The sequence below is a fragment of the Ranitomeya variabilis genome, chromosome 5, assembly GCF_051348905.1.
Source record: "Ranitomeya variabilis isolate aRanVar5 chromosome 5, aRanVar5.hap1, whole genome shotgun sequence".
Classification (NCBI taxonomy): domain Eukaryota; kingdom Metazoa; phylum Chordata; class Amphibia; order Anura; family Dendrobatidae; genus Ranitomeya; species Ranitomeya variabilis.
Genome location: NC_135236.1, coordinates 341876569 through 341897664, shown reverse-complemented (window position 1 = coordinate 341897664; position 21096 = coordinate 341876569). Strand labels below are relative to the sequence as shown.

Genomic DNA, 21096 nt, shown 5'->3' with positions numbered 1-21096 from the left:
CCACCATTGATTCCAGCCAATCTTGCGTTCAAAAAGTCAAATGGTGCTCCCTCCCTTCCAAGCCCCAACGTGCGCCCAAACAGTGGTTTACCCCCACATTTGGGGTACCAGCGTACTCAGGACAAACTGGGCAACAACTGTTGGGGTCCAATTTCTCCTGTTACCCTTGCAAAAATAAAAAATTACTTGCTAAAACATAATTTTTGAGGAAAGAACAATTATTTTTTATTTTCACGGCTCTGCGTTATAAACTTCTGTGAAGCACTTGGGGGTTGAAAGTGCTCACCACACATCTAGATAAGTTCCTTGGGGGGTCTAGTTTCCAAAATGGGGTCACTTGTGGGGTGTTTCTACTGTTTAGGCATATCAGGGGCTCTGCAAATGCAACGTGACGCCCGCAGACCATTCCATCAAAGTCTGCATTTCAAATGCCACTACTTCCCTTCCGAGCCCCGGCATATGCCCAAACAGTGGTCTACCCCCACATATGGGGTATCAGCGTACTCACAACAAACTGGGCAACAAATATTGGGGTCCAATTTCTCCTGTTACCCTTGTGAAAATAAAAAATTGCTTGCTAAAACATCTTTTTTGAGGAAAGAAAAATGATTTTTTATTTTCACGGCTCTGCGTTGTAAACTTCTGTGAAGCACTTGGGGGTTGAACGTGCTCATCACACATCTAGATAAGTTCCTTGGGGGGTCTAGTTTCCAAAATGGGGTCACTTGTGGGGTGTTTCTACTGTTTAGGCACATCAGGGGCTCTGCAAATGCAATGTGACGCCCGCAGACCATTCCATCAAAGTCTGCATTTCAAATGCCACTACTTCCCTTCCGAGCCCCGGCATATGCCCAAACAGTGGTCTACCCCCACATATGGGGTATCAGCATACTCACAACAAACTGGGCAACAAATATTGGGGTCCAATTTCTCCTGTTACCCTTGTGAAAATAAAAAATTGCTTGCTAAAACATCTTTTTTGAGGAAAGAAAAATGATTTTTTATTTTCACGGCTCTGCGTTGTAAACTTCTGTGAAGCACTTGGGGGTTCAAAGTGCTCACCACACATCTAGATAAGTTCCCTTGGGGGTCTAGTTTCCAAAGTGGAGTCACTTGTGGGGAGTTCCTACTGTTTAGGCACATCAGGGGCTCTGCAAACGCAACCTGACGCCCGCAGAGCATTCCATCAAAGTCTGCATTTCAAAACGTCACTACTTCCCTTCCGAACCCCGACGTGTGCCAAAACAGTGGTTTACCCCCACATATGGGGTATCAGCATACTCAGGAGAAACTGGACAACAACTTTTGGGGTCCAATTTCTCCTGTTACCCTTGGGAAAATAAAAAATTGTGGGCTAAAAAATCATTTTTGAGAAAAGAAAAATTATTTTTTATTTTCATGGCTCTGCGTTATAAACTTCTGTGAAGCACTTGGGGGTTCAAAGTGCTCACCACACATCTAGATTAGTTCCTTGGGAGGTCTAGTTTCCAAAATGGGGTCACTTGTGCGGGAGCTACAATGTTTAGGCACACAGGGGCTCTCCAAACGCGACATGGTGTCCGCTAATGATTGGAGCTAATTTTCCATTCAAAAAGCCAAATGGCGTGCCTTCCCTTCCGAGCCCTGCCGTGCGCCCAAACAGTGGTTTACCCCCACATATGGGGTATCATCGTACTCAGGACAAACTGGAAAACAACATTTGGGGTCCAATTTCTCCTATTACCCTTGGGAAAATAAAAAATTCTGGGCTAAAAATCATTTTTGAGGAAAGAAAAATTATTTTTTATTTTCACGGCTCTGCGTTATAAACTTCTGTGAAGCACCTGGGGGTTATAAGTGCTCACTATGCATCTAGATAAGTTCCTTGGGGGGTCTAGTTTCCAAAATGGGGTCACTTGTAGGGGAGCTCCAATGTTTAGGCACACAGGGGCTCTCCAAACGCGACATGGTGTCCGCTAACGATTGGAGCTAATTTTCCATTCAAAAAGTCAAATGGCACGCCTCCCCTTCCGAGCCTTGCCGTGCACCCAAACAGTGGTTTACCCCCACATATGAGGTATCGGCGTACTCAGGAGAAATTGCCCAACAAATTTTAGGATCCATTTTATCCTGTTGCCTATGTGAAAATGAAAGAATTGAGGCTAAAAGAAATTTTGTGTGAAAAAAAAGTACTTTTTCATTTTTGCGGATCAATTTGTGAAGTACCTGGGGGTTTAAAGTGCTCACTATGCCTCTAGATAAGTTTCTTGGGGGGTCTAGTTTCCAAAATGGGGTCACTTGTGGAGGAGCTCCAATGTTTAGGCACACGGGGGCTTTCCAAACGCGACATGGTGTCCGCTAACGATGGAGATAATTTTTCATTCAAAAAGTCAAATGGCGCTCCTTCCCTTCCGAGCCTTACCATGTGCCCAAACAGTGGTTTACCCCCACATGTGAGGTATTGGTGTACTCAGGAGAAATTGTCCAACAAATTTTAGGATCCATTTTATCCTGTTGCCCATGTGAAAATGAAAAAATTGAGGCTAAAATAATTTTTTTGTGAAAAAAATGTACTTTTTCATTTTTACGGAACAATTTGTGAAGCACCTGGGGGTTTAAAGTGCTCACTATGCTTCTAGATAAGTTCCTTGGGGGGTCTAGTTTCCAAAATGGGGTCACTTGTGGGGGAGCTCCAATGTTTAGGCACACGGGGGCTCTCCAAACGCGACATGGTGTCCGCTAAAGATTGGAGCCAATTTTTCATTCAAAAAGTCAAATGGCGCTCCTTCCCTTCCGAGCCCTGCCGTGCGCCCAAACAGTGGTTTACCCCCACATATGAGGTATCAGCGTACTCAGGACAAATTGAACAACAACGTCCATGGTCCAGTTTCTCCTTTTACCCTTGGGAAAATAAAAAAATTGTTGCTAAAAGATCATTTTTGTGACTAAAAAGTTAAATGTTCATTTTTTACTTCCATGTTGCTTCTGCTGCTGTGAAACACCTGAAGGGTTAATAAACTTCTTGAATGTGGTTTTGAGTACCTTGAGGGGTGCAGTTTTTAGAATGGTGTCACTTTTGGGTATTTTCAGCCATATAGAACCCTCAAACTGACTTCAAATGTGAGGTGGTCCCTAAAAAAAATGGTTTTGTAAATTTTGTTGTAAAAATGAGAAATCACTGGTCAAATTTTAACCCTTATAACTTCCTAGCAAAAAAAAAAATTGTTTCCAAAATTGTGCTGATGTAAAGTAGACATGTGGGAAATGTTACTTATTAACTATTTTGTGTCACATAACTCTCTGGTTTAACAGAATAAAAATTCAAAATGTGAAAATTGCGAAATTTTCGCCAAATTTCCGTTTTTTTCACAAATAAGCTCAGAAATTATCGACCTAAATTTACCACTAACATGAAGCCCAATATGTCACGAAAAAACAGTCTCAGAATCGCTAGGATCCGTTGAAGCGTTCCGGAGTTATTACCTCATAAAGGGACACTGGTCAGAATTGCAAAAAACGGCAAGGTCATTAAGGCCAAAATAGGCTGGGTCATGAAGGGGTTAAATTCAATGTGTCTCTGCAGATGTCAGTGATTTTTCGTGGACCGTGTGTCTGTGTGCAAAACATGGAGACATGTCCACATTTCTCCGGCAGCACGGTCCGCAAAACGTCCCGCACACGGAGAACAGTGTGCACTCTTCTCCGTGTGCACGTACCGCCGCAGGAGAAACAGCGCTAGAGTTAAGCGCTGTTCCCTGCTTTTGGTGCTGAAGCCGGCGGGAGGTGACCCCAAACTTTATTTTTAACAAAAAAAATTAAGAAAAACCTTGAGTTTTCATTCCTTCTCTCCAGCCAACGCTGCTGGGGAGAAGGAATGAATGCCGGCTTCAGCACCAAAAGCAGGGGACAGTGCTTAACTCTAGCGCTGTCTCCTGCATGGTCCGTGTGGTCCTCAGTTGGCACACGGGCGTCACACAGCTGCCGTACGTGTGCCACACTGATGTGCCACGTGAGCACACGGACACGGATAACTCCGGTACCGATTTTTCCGGTACCGGAATTATCTGGACGTGTGAGACTGGCCTAAAGAAGAAAGAGAACAAGGGAATAACAAAGGAAATTTGTAGGGAGACAGAAATTAAGGATTACTGGTTGTGCTTATTTGGTGATCCTCTGAGGCGTTCTACCAGGCTATCCATGCGTTTAGAGTCTTTAGGTTTTTAGATCCTGAAAGTCTAATTTTCTCGAATATACCCATTTGGTTAGATTATTTTATCCATTCTTTGCAAGTAGGCGTCTCTGTATCTTTCCAATGTCTTGCGATGATTATTTTAGCTGCGTTGAGCAGGTGAGGTATCAGTGAGCCTTTTTCAAAGTGTACATTTGAAGGATCCAGATTGAATAGAATGAAACTTAACGTTAATGGGATGTCTACGTTTAAGGTTTTCTTTATATGCTCTCTAACTCTCTCCCAGAAACTTTTAATTTTTGTGCATTCCAACCAAATTTGAGATGGAGAACCCTTCTCTTTGGTGCATCTCCAACAAAGAGGGGAGATTGAGCTGTCTATTTTATTCAATATGTCAGGTGTTTTATACCATCTTGACATGATTTTATAGTTAAGTTCTTGGAATCTCACTGAAGATGTTCGGAAGTGGATGTTTTTGAAGAGTGTATGAATTTCTTCTGGGAGAAATGCTGTGTTTACTTCTAATTCAGTTTACTTTTTATATTTTTAGGTTTGTGAGAAGGGAACAAATGCTAAGCTGGTGGAGCTTTTGCTAAATCATGGAGTTCATGAACAGGATTCACGGAAGGCTCTTGAAGCGAGCATTAAGAATGGCAATAATGAGGTTATCAGCTTGCTGCTGAAAAAACTTGGCTTAGATGCGGCTAATAACAGCATTTGCTTGGGAGGTTTTCATATGGGAAAGATCCAACCTTCATGGCTTAATCCTCTGTTCTCAGAAAAACAAAATGCACTTAAACATCCTTCAGTAGATCTTGAAGCTAACCAAGGTATGTTTTTTGCTTGCATGTTTTTATGTTATTTTTATACTAATGAGGCTGCTATCATTACCAGAGCACACTGTTCACATTTTCTCCACTGAAACAAAACATCACCTACAACTCTCGGCCAGAAAACAGTAATATATGATCAACCGATGCAGAATCTAAAGCGAGAAACAGATGTAAAATTATTTTTTTTTAATTAGTCTATTTAACCCCTTTACCCCCAAGGGTGGTTTGCACGTTAATGACCGGGCCAATTTTTACATTTCTGACCACTGTCCCTTTGAGGTTATAACTCTGGAACGCTTCAACGGATCCCGGTGATTCTGACTTTGTTTTCTCGAGACATATTGTACTTCATGGTAGTGGTAAAATTTCTTTGATAACTACCTGCGTTTGTTTGTGAAAAAAACAGAAATTTGGCGAAAATGTTGCAATTTTCCAACTTTTAATTTTTATGCCCTTAAATCACAGAGATATGTCACACAAAATACTTAATAAGAAACATTTCCCACATGTCTACTTTACATCAGCACAATTTTGGAATTTGGAATTTTTTTTGTTAGGGAGTTATAAGGGTTAAAAGTTGACCAGCAATTTCTCATTTTTACAACACCATTTTTTTAGGGACCATGTCACATTTGAAGTCATTTTGAGGGGTCTATATGATAGAAAATACCCAAGTGTGACACCATTCTAAATACTGCACCCCTCAAGGTGCTCAAAACCACATTCAAGAAGTTTATTAACCCTTCAGGTGTTTCACAGGAATTTTTGGAATGTTTAAAAAAAAAAGAAAAAAAAATGAACATTTAATTTTTTTTCACAAAAAATGTACTTCAGCTCCAATTTGATTTATTTTACCAAGGATAACAGGAGAAAATGGACCCCAAAAGTTGTTGTCCAATGTGTCCTGAGTACGCTGATACCCCATATGTGGGCGCCATTTGACTTTTCAATGCAAAATTGGCTGGAATTGAGATGGAACGCCATATTGCGTTTGGAGACCCACTAATGTGCCTAAACATTGAAACCCCCCACAAGTGACACCATTTTGGAAAGTAGACTCCCTAAGGAACTTATCTAGATGTGTGGTGAGCACTTTGACCCACCAAGTGCTTCACAGAAGTTAATAATGCAGAGCCGTAAAAATAAAAAATAATATTTTTTCACAAAAATGAACTTTTCGTCCCCAATTTTTTATTTTCCCAAGGGTACCAGAAGAAATTATACCCCAAAAGTTGTTGTGCAATTTGTCCTGAGTACGCTGATACCCCATATGTGGGGGTAAACCACTGTTTGGGTGCATGGCAGAGCTCAGAAGGGAAGGAGCGCCGTTTGACTTTTCAATGCAAAATTGGCTGGAATTGAGATGGGAATCCATGTTGCGTTTGGAGAGCCCCTGATGTGCCTAACCTTTGAAACCCCCCACAGGTGACACCTTTTTGGAAAGTAGACCCCCAAGGATCTTATCTAGATGTGTTGTGAGAGCTTTGAACCCCCAAGTGTTTCACTACAGTTTATAACGCAGAGCCGTGAAAATAAAAATTATTTTTTTTTTCCACAAAAATTATTTTTTAGCCTACCAGTTTTGTATTTTCCCAAGGGTAAAAGGAGAAATTGGACCCCAAAAGTTGTTGTGCAATTTGTCCTGAGTACGCTGATACCCCATATGTGGGGGGGAACCACCGTTTGGGCGCATGGCAGAGCTCGGAAGGGAAGGAGCGCCATTTGGAATGCAGACTTAGATGGATTGGTCTCCAGGTATCACGTTGCATTTGCAGAGCTCCTGATGTACCTAAACCGTAGAAACCCCCCCACAAGTGACCCCCATATTGGAACCTAGACCCCCCAAGGAACTTATCTAGATGTGTTGTGAGAACTTTGAACCCCCAAGTATTTCACTACAGTTTATAACGCAGAGCCGTGAAAATAAAAAATCATTCTTGTCCCACAAAAATGTTTTTTTAGCCCCCCAATTTTTATTTTCCCAAGGGTAACAAGAGAAATTGGACCCCAGAAGCTGTTGTCCAATTTGTCCTGAGTACGCTGATACCCCATATGTTGGGGTAAACCCCTGTTTGGGCGCACGGGAGAGCTTGGAATGGAAGGAGCACTATTTTACTTTTTCAAGCAGAATTGGCTGGAATTGAGATCAGACGCCATGTCGCGTTTGGAGAGCCTTGATATGCCTAAACAGTGGAAACCCCCCCAATTCTAACTGAAACCCTAACCCAAACACCCCTAATCCCAACCTGACCCCTAACCCCAACCCTAACTAAACCCCTAACTCCAACACACCCCTTACCCTAATCCCAACCATAACCCTAACCACACCCCTAACCCTGACACACCCCTAATCCCAACCGTAAATGTAATCCAGACCCTAACCCTAGCCCCAAGCCTAACCCTAGCCCCAAGCCTAACCCTAGCCCCAACCCTAGCCCTAACCCTAATGGGAAAATGGAAATAAATACATTTTTTTAATTTTTTTTATTTTTCCCTAACTAAGGGAGTGATGAAGGGGGGTTTGATTTACTTTTATAGCGTTTTTTTTTAGCGGATTTTTATGATTGGCAGCTGTTACACACTAAAAGACGCTTTTTATTGCAAAAAATATTTTTTTGCATTACCACATTTTGAGAGCTATAATTTTTCCATATTTTGGTCCACAGAGTCATGTGAGGTCTTGTTTTTTGCGGGACGAGTTGACGTTTTTATTGGTAACATTTTCGGGCACGTGACTTTTTTTGATCTCTTTTTATTCTGATTTTTGTGAGGCAGTATGACCAAAAAAACAGCTATTCATGAATGTCTTTTTTGGGGGGGCGTTTATACCGTTCCACGTTTGGTAAAATGGATAAAGCAATTTTATTCTTCGGGTCAGTATAATTACAGCGATACCTCATTTATATAGTTTTTTTATGTTTTGGCGCTTTTATACGATAAAAACTATTTTATAGAAAAAATAATTACTTTTGCATTGCTTTATTCTGAGGACTATCACTTTTTTATTTTTTCGCTGATGACACTGTATGGCGGCTCGTTTTTTGCGGTACCATGGTTATTTATATCTGTCTTTTTGATCGCGTGCTATTCCACTTTTTGTAAGCCGGTATGATAATAAAGCGTTGTTATTTGCCTCGTTTTTTTTTTTTTTTTTTTTTTTTTTTAACGATGTTTACTGAAGGGGTTAACTAGTGGGACAGTTATATAGGTTGGGTCGTTACGGACGCGGCAATACTAAATACGTGTACTGTTATTGTTTTTTTGGTTTTTTTTTTAGATAAAGGAATGCATTTATTGGAACAATATATACAGTTAGGTCCATATATATTTGGACAGAGACAACATTTTTCTAATTTTGGTTATGGACATTACCACAATGAATTTTAAACAAAACAATTCAGATGCAGTTGAAGTTCAGACTTTCAGCTTTCATTTGAGGGTATCCACATTAAAATTGGATGAAGGGTTAAGGAGTTTCAGCTACTTAACATGTGCCACCCTGTTTTTAAAGGGACCAAAAGTAATTGGACAATTGACTCCAAGGCTATTTCATGGACAGGTGTGGGCAATCCCTTCGTTATGTCATTCTTAATTAAGCAGATAAAAGGCCTGGAGTTGATTTGAGGTGTGGTGCTGCATTTGGAAGGTTTTGCTGTGAAGTAAACATGCAGTCAAAGGAGCTCTCCATGCAGGTGAAGCAAACCATCCTTAAGCTGCGAAAACAGAAAAAACCCATCCGAGAAATTGCTACAATATTAGGAGTGGCAAAATCTACAGTTTGGTACATCCTGAGAAAGAAAGAAAGCACTGGTGAACTCATCAATGCAAAAAGACCTGGGCGCCCACGGAAGACAATAGTGGTGGATGATCACAGAATAATCTCCATGGTGAAGAGAAACCCCTTCACAACAGCCAACCAAGTGAACAACACTCTCCAGGAGGTCGGCGTATCTATATCCAAATCTACCATAAAGAGAAGACTGCATGAAAGTAAATACAGAGGGTTCACTGCACGGTGCAAGCCACTCATAAACATCAAGAATAAAAAGGCTAGACTGGACTTTGCTAAAAAACATCTAAAAAAGCCAGCACAGTTCTGGAATAACATTCTTTGGACAGATGAAACCAAGATCAACCTCTACCAGAATGATGGCAAGAGAAAAGTATGGCGAAGGCGTGGTACAGCTCATGATCCAAAGCATACCACATCATCTGTAAAACACGGCGGAGGCAGTGTGATGGCTTGGGCATGCATGGCTGCCAGTGGCACTGGGTCACTAGTGTTTATTGATGATGTGACACAGGATAGAAGCAGCCGAATGAATTCTGAGGTCTTCAGAGACATCCTGTGTGCTCAGATCCAGCCAAATGCAGCCAAACTGATTGGTCGTCATTTCATACTACAGATGGACAATGACCCAACAATGACCCAAAACATAAAGCCAAAGCAACCCAGGAGTTTATTAAAGCAAAGAAGTGGAATATTCTTGAATGGCCAAGTCAGTCACCTGATCTCAACCCAATTGAGCAGCATTTCACTTGTTAAAGACTAAACATCAGACAGAAAGGTCCACAAACAAACAGCAACTGAAAACCACTGCAGTGAAGGCCTGGCAGAGCATCAAAAAGGAGGAAACACAGCGTCTGGTGATGTCCATGAGTTCATGACTTCAGGCAGTCATTGCCAACAAAGGGTTTTCAACCAAGTATTAAAAATGAACATTTCATTTAAAATTATTGAATCTGTCCAATTACTTTTGGTCCCTTTAAAAACAGGGTGGCACATGTTAAGTAGCTGAAACTCCTTAACCCTTCATCCAATTTTAATGTGGATACCCTCAAATGAAAGCTGAAAGTCTGAACTTCAACTGCATCTGAATTGTTTTGGTTAAAATTCATTGTGGTAATGTCTATAACCAAAATTAGAAAAATGTTGTCTCTGTCCAAATATATATGGACCTAACTGTATATATTTTTTACATTTATTTAGGATTTTTTTTTTTTTACACAATTTTTTTTTTTTACTTTGCCCCAGGGGGGGCATCACAGTAAAGTGACAGATCGCTGATCTGACACTTTGCTGTGCACTGTGTTAGATCAGGGATCTGGCGTGCACTCCTGCAGGCTTGCCGGCGCCTGCTCTGAGCAGGCGCTGGTAAGCCACCTCCCTGCAGGACCCGGATGCAGCCCCGCGGCCATTTTGGATCTGGGGCCTACAGGGAGAAGGTAGGAGACCCTCGGAGCAACGCGATCACATCGTGTTGCTCCGAGGGTCTCAGTGAAGCTCGCAGGGAGCCCCCTCCCTGCGCAATGCTTCCCTATACTGCCGGAACACTGCGATCATGTTTGATCGCAGTGTGCTGGGGGTTAATGTGCCGGGGGCGGTCCGTGACCGCTCCTGGCACATAGTGCCGGATGTCAGCTGCGATAGCTATGACGTTCTATCCCGTCGAGGGTCAGATAGGCCCAGATAGTACGTCTAAGTCTCGACTGGATAGTACGTCTAAGGTCAGAGAGGGGTTAAGATGATGAAAAAAAACCAGGAACTATGGTTATTCACCGTAAAATCTGTTTCTCGGATCCTTCATTGGGGTCACAGGAAACCACGGGTGTATGCTACTGCCACTAGGAGGCTGACGCTATGAACAAAAAAATTAGCTCCTCCTTCGCAGTGTACACACCACCGACTGGCACTAGTTTAATCAGTTAGTGAGAAAGCAGTAGGAGACGCATCATGTAAAAGAAACAAACACAACTCAAACTGTAACAATGTATCACAGTAAAACATGGGAATGTGCTGTGTCCCCCAATGAATGCTCCGAGAAACAGATTTTACGGTGAGTAATCAAAAATCCTGTTTTCTCTATCACTTCATTGGGGGACACTGGAAACCATGGGACGACCCAAAACGGGACTGGGGCGTGGAACAGTTAACGAAAACTGACTGTCACGGAAAGCCAAGGTAAGTTAGGCTGATTACCCGGGACCCTGCGATAACCCTCAGACTAGGGGAAACCCTGTCTGTCCCTCTCCCAGAATTTACACTAATGGTGTGCTTGTCTGGGCCACCAGGCCTGGCCCTAACTCCTGTTTCAACCCTATGCTGAAACCGCCACCCGCCACCCAGTGAAGAGATAACACACCAACTACCACAGAAAGCACAGACAGGGAAAACTAAAAACGCAACACACCGCTGACGAACTGGAAAACACAATAATGTGCTCAGGGCAAAACAAATACAAATATAGGAAGGAGAAATATAACAAAGGATAATACACCACCAGATACGATACTCCTTCTACCAGACCACCACTCCAGACCGGAAACACTAGGCACGAGGCACAAGCTATAATCGGCGACGCCCAAAATCCAGCACGACTATTTAAAGGCCGTGGGAGTGACCCAGCCTTCAACCCGAGTACCAGCCAGATTAACGCTGGACAACCTGGATAAAGTCTAGCCGGCGCCACTGAGCGTATAGTGGACGTAAGTGGAATTACCGCTGTCTGTCGGACGCCCTAGTGTGAATAGCGTCCGACATGACACTGACATTGCGGATACACCCATATATTGTCAAAAGTGAACCTACTACTGACAGTGAGGGCTGCTCCCAAGCATATATAAGTCCTACAGAGAAAAATGGAGCAAAAATGCTCTCAATAACTGTGGTGAGGCAAATTGTAAAAAAATATAGATTTTATTTATAACTCACTCACAAACATAAATTATAATTAACACATACAAATATATGGACAAGTGAAAGAGGGGAGGAATGTCAGATACACAACAACTCCATCTGATTCCATCAAAGCATCAAATGAGGGCACATAGTATCAAAACTTCATTATAATTAGTCTCCAATAGGAGTCATCATTAATTTATAAAATATCTCCATATGAAGGGGTTAGCATAATGTATGTCTGCGCACAAGTGTTGCTACTATCCCTACATATAAAGTGCCACTCATAGTGCAAGATTCTGATAGTTCTTACCCATGTGGGGAGAAAAAAGCAGTGGATCGATGATCAAAGACGCATGTATCCATAGCCCCGACGCGCGTTTCGCGTATTCCGGCTTCTTCGGGGGGCTTCGGGAGGGAACAGCAGAAACTTCGTTCAGGTCGGAAAATACACCACTGCCACCTGCAAGACCCGTCTACTTATGCTGGCATCCGCCGAAGCGTAGATATGGACCCTATAAAATTTGGCGACCGTGTGGATGGAGGACCAGGTTGCCGCTTTGCAGAGTTGCAGGGCAGATGCCCTATGGTGTACCCCCCAGGGGATGCCCACTGCCCGGGTAGAGTGTGCCTTAATCCCGGGGGAGATGCTCTGTTCTTTACCCAGTATGCCTCCAAAATTGCCATCCGGATCCAGCGAGCAATCTTGGCCTTGAAGGCCTCTACGCGCACCCTCAGGAATGACAAAAAGAAAGTGTGTCTTCCTAACGGGGGCGGTCCTAGCCAGATAGACCCACACCGACCTGACCAGGTCTAACCTGTTTAGTGAATGCTCTAGAGCAGGGGTGGGGAATCTTTTCTGTGAAGGGCCATTTGGATATTTATACCATCCTTCTGGGGCTGTACAAACTCTGCCCACAAAGTATATCCTGACTCTGGCACTGGTGTCAGGACGTAATCTTTCATTGCATGCCCTTCAATGTTCAGTAGTGAACACTGTGTGTGTGTGTGTGTGTGTGTGTGTGTGTGTGTGTGCGCTAACAGAGCAAGAAAAAAATAATGAGCTGGTGGCAATCAAAATACAGATCCTTGGGGGCATGGCTATGTAGTACAGGAGAGAGGACGCACGTCGTGAGAGCTCCGGTCATCCTGATCCTAATCCTGCCATAAATCCCCCTGACTCACTGATTGCACCGGCTGGAACGGTGCTCTTAGGACCTCAGGAGACCGGCGATCCCCGGAAGTGGCAGTTTCGGAGCCCTGAGACGTCGGGCGGTGAAGTGGCCTGGACAGGCGGCAGAATCCCTGTGCTGCTGCGGCCATTTTGGGGCGCGTGTTCCAGCAAGCAGGACACAGCGCCGGCGGTTGCCTAAGCCGGGTGCATTCCCCTGGAGGCGGCAGATACCTGCACTGAAGCGGGAGCGCTGTGGAACGCTGATATACAGGTGCTGGGTCTGAGGCAGCGGGCGGTACCTGGGGAGACGGCAGCCATCACTGCAGTGCGCTCTCCAGCAGTAAGGAGAGCGGCGCTATACAGCATGACCGCGGTACAGCTCAGGAGGTGAGCACATCGCTGAAATAATAGAGGGGTGGTGCGGTGTGTGCCCTGGAAGATTGGGCCCTGCAACCCCCTTATCTGACAAGCTCCTGTCTGTGCCATAAACTTTAGAGGGATTAACCCCTCCCTCCCTGCTGTTCTGCCTGTGGAAGCTGTGGGCTGCTCTGGGGCGTAGTGCCTGGGTGAATCCTGAGTTGCTGCTTCTATGAATATCTGATAACCCCCTTATCTGGCTGGTGATCTTCCTAGGATCTATTCCAGTGTTTAACTTTGCCGGGTCAGCTGTTGGAGAATAGACCAGCTATAACTATACGTGTGATCATTCTGAAGGGTCCTTCTGCTGACCGCCATGCAGCATTCCAAATTAGCGGGGGCTGCTGATAAATTAAAGAAATATGCCAGGGAAGACGCCTCTGATAATGTACGCACTCTCAGAAATAATCCCACGCAGAACCAACGCAAAAATCGTCTTTCTGACAGTAATGAGGAGGGAGAACAGGGCGAACTGACTCTTAAACAAGCGTCTGAGCAATTGATGCAGGCCATATACCTCACTAGATCTTCTCTTACTGAGAAAATAGAAGACGTACATACTGAAGTGGGTTGTTTACGACATGATATGCAAGCTATGAGAGGGCGTATTTCGGAGGTTGAAACAAGAGTGTCTCAGAAGACACCATCACCCCTATGGAAACTAAACTGTCAAAAGCCGCCGGGTCCGTGAATGCCTGGAAACAAAAAGCAAACGACCTGGAAAACAGACTGCGCCGTAATAACATTCAAATTATTGGCCTGCCGGAGCGCTCGGAGGGTCAGCAACCTGAGCAATTCCTAGAGGATTGGCTTAAAACCTCCCTGGGAGATGGATTCTTCTCAACATTTTCTGTGGAGAGGGCCCATAGGGTTCCAACGAGGCCTCTTCCCCCCGGAACTCCACCATGGCCCTTTTTGGCGCGTCTTCTTAACTGCAGAGACAGAGATGCGATACTCCGCCTGGCAGAAGGGCCCTATTAAATTCAACAACACTACTATATCAATTTTCCCGGATTTCTCCATGGAGCTCCAAAAACAGCGAGTTCAATTTGTGGAAGTTAAGAAGCGGCTCAGGGATAAAAACATCATTTATTCCATGCTTTACCCAGCTCGACTCCGCATTGTCCATGATGGCTCTTCCTTGGTTTTTACAGATCCGGCGGAGGTAACCGAATGGTTATGAACATACAAGGTGTGTAATGTGCCGGACTCCTGAGCAATCTCCCTTATCTAATGGCAACACAAAATGGAGCTCTCCGTACAGGTGTTGAGCTTATCAACAATACCGAACGCTGATTCCAGTGAGGGTATCCCCTTTCTATTTGACTGTAGGAGTGTAGGATTATACTCCTCCACTGTTCAAGCTTTGTTTTGTTTGGGTTTTTACACCAGTTTTGATTGTTGGATATGTTTGTTAGTCGCCATTGATAATTCTGTGCTCTGCGTGGTGTCCCTGATCTCTACACGGGTTATGGTGTATATTATTCCTTTTCTTAAGTGTAGATATGGGGTCTGAGCTTGTATGCATGACGTGGAATATACGGGGTATTAAGACTCCCCGTAAGAAAATCAAGGTATTTTCACAGATTAAACGGTATCATCCCCATGTTGTAGCACTTGTAGAGACACATCTGACCAGAGACACAGCTAAATGTACACAAAAGCCATGGGTGCAGTGGTCCCTTCACGCATTTCATACCAGTTATTCAAGAGGGGTCTCTCTGCTAATCCATAGAAGTGTTAGATGGGAGGCCAGGGAGGCACGACGAGATCCCGAAGGTCGCTTTGTTTTTGTACATGCCTTTATTAACACGCGGGAATACGTGATACTGTGCGTCTATAACCCACCCCCGGCTAATATATCGGTTCTCCGCATGGCAATGGGATTCTCCCTAAATTATCCTGATGCTAGTATTATTTGTATGGGAGATTTTAACTTAGTCATGGATAATTCCTTAGATTGAGACTGGATGACTGGATGTCTGGGGGGCCTCCTCCTCAATCCCCCTCTCAATTGGCACTGTTTATGAGTGGTAGTGGATGGCTGGAACTATGGAGAATACGTCACCCTGAGATAAGGGATTACACTTGCCACTCGTCAACTAGGCGGTCTCTATCTCGTATAGACTATATATTTGGATCTAGTGACCTAGCATTATGGGTGGATAGTGTTGAGCATGGCAATAGGGGGATATCGGACCACAGTCCAGTTATTCTTAAATTTAAATACGGTCAGTCAAATAATACTATACCCTGGAAATTGAATCCCTTCTGGTTGAAATTAATAGAGTCTAGCGATAGAACGGTGGATCAGCTGAACTGCTTTATCTTTACCCACTCAGACCCCTCAAATCTTAGTCTGTTTTGGGATACGCTAAAAGCATATCTAAGGGGATGTCTGTCTTCCACAATTTCTTATATTAAAAGGATGACGGCGGGAGAGGATGACGAGATGGAGTGACGGCTGAAGGAATCCGAGGCCGCCTATGTAACCAATCAAACTAGTGGCAACGGTGGCATGGCTTACTTCCCAAAGGTTATATACCCAACATATAGACACTAAATCAAAACGCAAATTATTCTTTACCCGTCAATCCTATTTCAAATTGGGGAACCAGGCCAGTAAACTATTGGCTTTTTTAGTACGCCAACATAACACCTCTAATACAGTATTACAGATCCGGGCACTTGATGGTTCATTGGTATCCTCTACTAAGGAGATTCTCCAGTGTTTTCATGATTACTATAAATTTTTATACAGGTCTGGTAGTGGTTTTGGTGTTCCTGAATGTGTAGACTGTTTATCGGATATAACATTCCCCTCACTGAGTCCAGCTCAGCAAGCCTTTATGGAGGCTGAGTTTACTCTAAAGGAAGTGGAGCAAGCTATAATGGACATGGCCACCGGGAAGGCCCCTGGACCTGACGTGTTTCCTATTGAGCTGTATAAGAAATATCGGGGTCACCTGGCGCCACTTTTATTGAAGGTACTTCGGAGTATATGGGAGGGAGAATCCATGCCTGAAACATTTTATGATGCAAATATTATTGTACTTAAAAAAGAAAGGAAGGATCCTTTGGAATGTGGATTGTATCGCCCCATATCACTGGTAAACGTAGATTACAAAATTTTCACTAAAATATTGGCTACTAGACTAAATACGGTCATATTAGACCTTATACACCCAGATCAAACCGGCTTTATGCCTGGGAAAAGTACTTCTATCAATATCAGGCGGGTCCAATCGGTGATTCAATATAGCTCTCTAGAGCCGGATAATAATTGGGCACTAGCATCGTTAGATACGGCCAAGGCGTTCGACTCTCTCGAGTGGCCTTTGCTCTCTGCGTGTCTACAGAAATACGGTTTTGGAGAGAAATTTATTAGGGGGATAGACACACTGTATAAGAATCCCAGGGCGCGTGTAATTGTAAATAACTCCATCTCTGATTCTTTTACCTTACACAGGGGAACCCGTCAGGGATGTCCTCTGTCCCCGGCTCTCTTTGCCCTTGCGATAGAGGCTTTGGCAATATGCATAAGATCCACCACGGATATCAAGGGAATAAATATTGCGGACCGTGTGGATACCATTGGCCTTTATGCTGATGACATGATAATATTTATGGATAAAATAGAAGAAACACTACCACAAGTGATAGCGACCATAGATAAATTTAGTAAATTCTCCGGTCTATATATAAATTGGGATAAATCTGCCCTGATGCCTCTATCTCGTACTTCAGTACCCTGTCTTGGGACTCTCTCGTCGCTACCTGTGGTCTCCAATTTCAAATATCTAGGTATTCATATGTCTCAATATAGTCGGTTAGACCTACAACTTAACATCTATCCACTGCTGGATTTGGTCAAATCTAAATTTATAACCTGGAGTAGACTCCCCCTCTCTGTTGCAGGCCGCATTAATCTAATTAAAATGATATTGCTTCTCAAACTTAATTACTGCTTTCAACATAGTGCTGTACCAATACCCAAGTCATTTTTTGCAAATTTAAACTCCTTAATCACATCCTTTATATGGGGGAAGACCAGGCCCAAACTTAAACTATCTACTCTACAGAGACCGAAAAAGGGGGGTGGGGCGGCCCTACCAGACCTCTATCTATACTACCTTGCCGGGCAGGCTAGGGCGATAAGCAAATGGATGCCCAATAACTCCCTACCTAATTCCGAGAGTCATTTAATTTATTCTGCCCAGATTGATTGCCCACTGGGATTCTTGGAGATAGAGAAAGTTAGTGCTTGTCGTCTGTTGCCTTTGCTCCGGCTGGCGAGATTAATATGGAGACAAATTAAGAGTTATTAAATTTGTAGATGTCATAGCCGAAATGCCACTGTGGAATAATAGTTATCTCCCAGAACTACTAAATCACCCATCCACTGATTTCTGGATTTCCTGTGGTGTTCTCTCGGTGAGCGATATACATGACCAGGGGTTTTTTGTAACCTTCGAACAATTACAGAATAATTACAACATCCCGAGATCTCAATTCTTCCGTTACTTACAGCTAAGGTCAGCTTTCCAATCGCACATACGAAATGTAGGTACGGGTCGGGCGATCTCATCTTTACCTTTGATAGGCATCCTCAACTCACAGGGTCCTCGAGGACTCATTTCCTCTTTATATACATATTTATTATCCGTGGGAGATGGGTCTGTCATCAATTCTATCAAGGGGAAGTGGGAGGAACTTCTTCCCGATGTACTGGGTGAGGAATGGGAAGATATTCTAGAATCTCCAACTAAAGTTTCTCCTTCAGTCAATAATAGGATGACCCAGTTATATATTATATATCAGACCTATTTGACCCCGACACGACTCTTTAAAATGGGTCGCCTACACTCGTCAGATTGCTTACGGTGTCATGCGCATGATGCAGATTTTATCCATATGATTTGGAGGTGTCCTGTAGTTCATTACTGGAAAGAGGTCACAACATTACTAACGTCTTTACTGTCGATCCCTGTCCCGCTTGAGCCATTGACCTGCTTATTCGGGGTATGGGATATGGAGACCTGGGATCATTATACTGGGATCTTTCTCCGAGAGACCCTCTTTTTGGCACGGAAGGTATTGGCGTTGAGATGGATGGGTGGCTCCCCCCGCGACCCTTAGAGTTTGGATTGACCTGGTGAATTCGATTGTCCCATATGAAAGTACAATATATCAAAATAGAGGTTGTCCAGGTAAATTCGAAAAGATATGGGGCGGATGGAATTCCTCTTATCGTACTCTATAGTCTGCACTGACTGGACATTTAAATAGGAAGGTGGGCTTGTGGTTTTTGGGGGCAACACCTATAGAGCAGGATTTAAATCTGTTTTTTTCCTTTCGGCGACTCACTATTAATGGTTAAAGTTGTATAATAGGTATTTTATAAGGTACTAATGATTTAACATGCACAGTCCATTACCTTTGTAACCTCTGGATATGACGATATTCTGCAACTACTTGTATTCCATGGTATAATTAATGATGATAATTGCAAATGTGTGCAATGTTTGTTTTATTCTGAACTAATAAACGAATTAAAAAAAAAATACAGATCCTTGCCCAAGGATGCGGTCCCTGAGAATCTGCTCGAGAGCCTGATAAAAGGTCATCAAGGGCTGTAAATAGCCCTGGGGCCTGAGGTTCCCCACCCCTGCTCTAGAGGATAAGTTGGATGCGGGCAAAAGGAAGCGAGGACAATATCCTCATTTAGGTGAAGGGCTGACAACAGCTTGGGAAGGAAAGGAGGTAGAGACCGCAAAACCACCTTGTCCTCGTGGAGGCGACAGGAAAGTGGGTGACAGGAAAGAGCAGCCAATTCCGTGACGCGCCTAATGGAGGTGATGGCCACAAGAAGCACCACGTTCCAAGACAGAATGGAAAGAGAGACCTCTCGGAGTGATTCAAAGGGAGAACTCCTAAGGGCCTCCAGGAATAGATTGAGGTCCCAGGGCTCCACTGGTGTCTGGTACGGGGCAGCCGCGGGCGCTAACCCTTGGAGAAAGGTTCTGACCTGAGAACGGGAGGATACATTTTTTTTAAAAAAAGAATAGGAAGTGCTGACACCTTGCCCTTTAGTTAACTAAGAGCAAGATCAGCGTTAAGTCCCGCCTGGAGAAACGCCAGAATGGAAGGGAGCGCAAAGGACATAGACGGGATGTGATTAGGCTCACACCAGCTGAAGTAGACTTTCCAAGTCCTATAATAGACCCGGAACAACGACGGCTTGTTAGCCTGGATCATGGTCTGAATCACCTGATCTGAAAACCTGGAGGCTCTTAAAACTGCGGTTACAACAGCCACACCAATAAATTGAGCGAGCAAGAATTCTGGTGGCAGATCGGCCCTTGGGACAGAAGATTTGGTCTTACTGGGAGCTTCCGCGAGAATATTAATAATCTCTACGAACCAAGACCACCTGGGCCAATCCGATGCTATCAGAATGACTGACATCCCTTCTGCCTTGGTCTTCTTCAACAGCCTTGGAAGAAGTGGGAGGGGAGGAAACAGGGAAGAACAAACTGTGACCAGGGTATTGCAAGAGTGTCAGCGTCCACCATGAGAGGATCGCGGGACCTGGAAATGAACCATGGAACCTTCCTGTTCAGCCGGGATGCCATGAGGTCTACAATCCAGAGTGCCCCATCGAAGGCAAATCTGATGGAAGACTTCCTATGTAAAGACCACTCTCCCACTGTGAGACCCTTGTGGCTGAGAAAGTCGGCTTCCCAATTGTTCACCCCGGGGATAACTTACCTGAACCTCCTCAACACCTCTGGACAGGAACCTGAGAGGGAGAAAAAACGAGATGTACCTCTACATTGAAGACCATCGATAGATGTCCGAGCCTCTTGGATTGAGGGATATCCATGCCTCCTGAAACCTACAGGCTCTGGTGGGCGAGTGGGTAGGAGACGGGGGCCAGGACTAAAGTTTGGATCACCTAAACACTCTTCATGTGTTAGGGGTTGGGTTCCTGCCAGGTAGACCTATGAGAATACAGGGTGGTTGTACACGCCGTACTCATAGTCTCTGTGACTGTTCACACTGTATCTCTCCAGAGGTAAAGGAGAAGATCCATCTAAAAAATAAAAAAGGGAGATGTTACAGGAAAACGCCCAAAACAGAGGTGGATATGGGTATAGTAAAAGACATGTGTCCACCTCCTACTGACACTAAGCTAAAACTGATTAACCTTGTGCCACTCGGTGGGTAGTACACTGCGGAGGAGGTGTTAACTTTTTTTGTGCATAGTGGCAGCCTCCTAGTGGCAGCAGTATACACCCATGGTTTCCTGTGTCCCCCAATGAAGCGATAGAGAAAACAGCAATAAAACAATACAAAACTGTTATCTAATGTGAGGGGTTGACTCACTCAGCTGCTTCCAAAGGTAGACAGAAGGAACGCTTCTTGTGGTACAATACCTGCTGGTTTATTATGGAACAGCATAAACCTTAGCAGGGTTCAGCAAAGTAAACATGGCCTTTCTGGCATAATGACAAAACAAAAAGATAATGTAGCAAAGTCCATATGTCTGAGGGATTCGCCCGCTCAGACGATCATGTGTCTTCAGCTCCACATGGAGCCACGTCTGGTGTCTCTCCTCTCCACACCTCAACACAGAAAAAAAAATTGTGGCCTTACATTTAGGCTATGTGCACACGTCAGGATTTCTGGCAGAAATTTTCCTGACAAAAACTGGACATTTCTGCGAGAAATCTGCATGCGTTTTTACCGCGTTTTTGACGCGTTTTTTGTGTGTTTTTTTCCCAATGCATAGAATAGCGGTAAAAACGCAAAAAAAACGCAA

At 43.9% G+C, this 21096-nt stretch overlaps 1 protein-coding gene across 3 annotated transcripts in view; it reads left to right on the top strand.

The window, feature by feature from the left end:
- LRRK2 (leucine rich repeat kinase 2) overlaps positions 1-21096 on the top strand; it is a 220063-nt gene that overhangs the window by 73427 nt on the left and 125540 nt on the right. For all 3 annotated transcript variants that reach the window (XM_077264815.1, XM_077264816.1, XM_077264814.1), the window contains exon 20: positions 4719-4998. In XM_077264815.1, coding sequence (XP_077120930.1) covers positions 4719-4998 — 280 coding nt within the window. The remainder of the gene's footprint in view (positions 1-4718; positions 4999-21096) is intronic.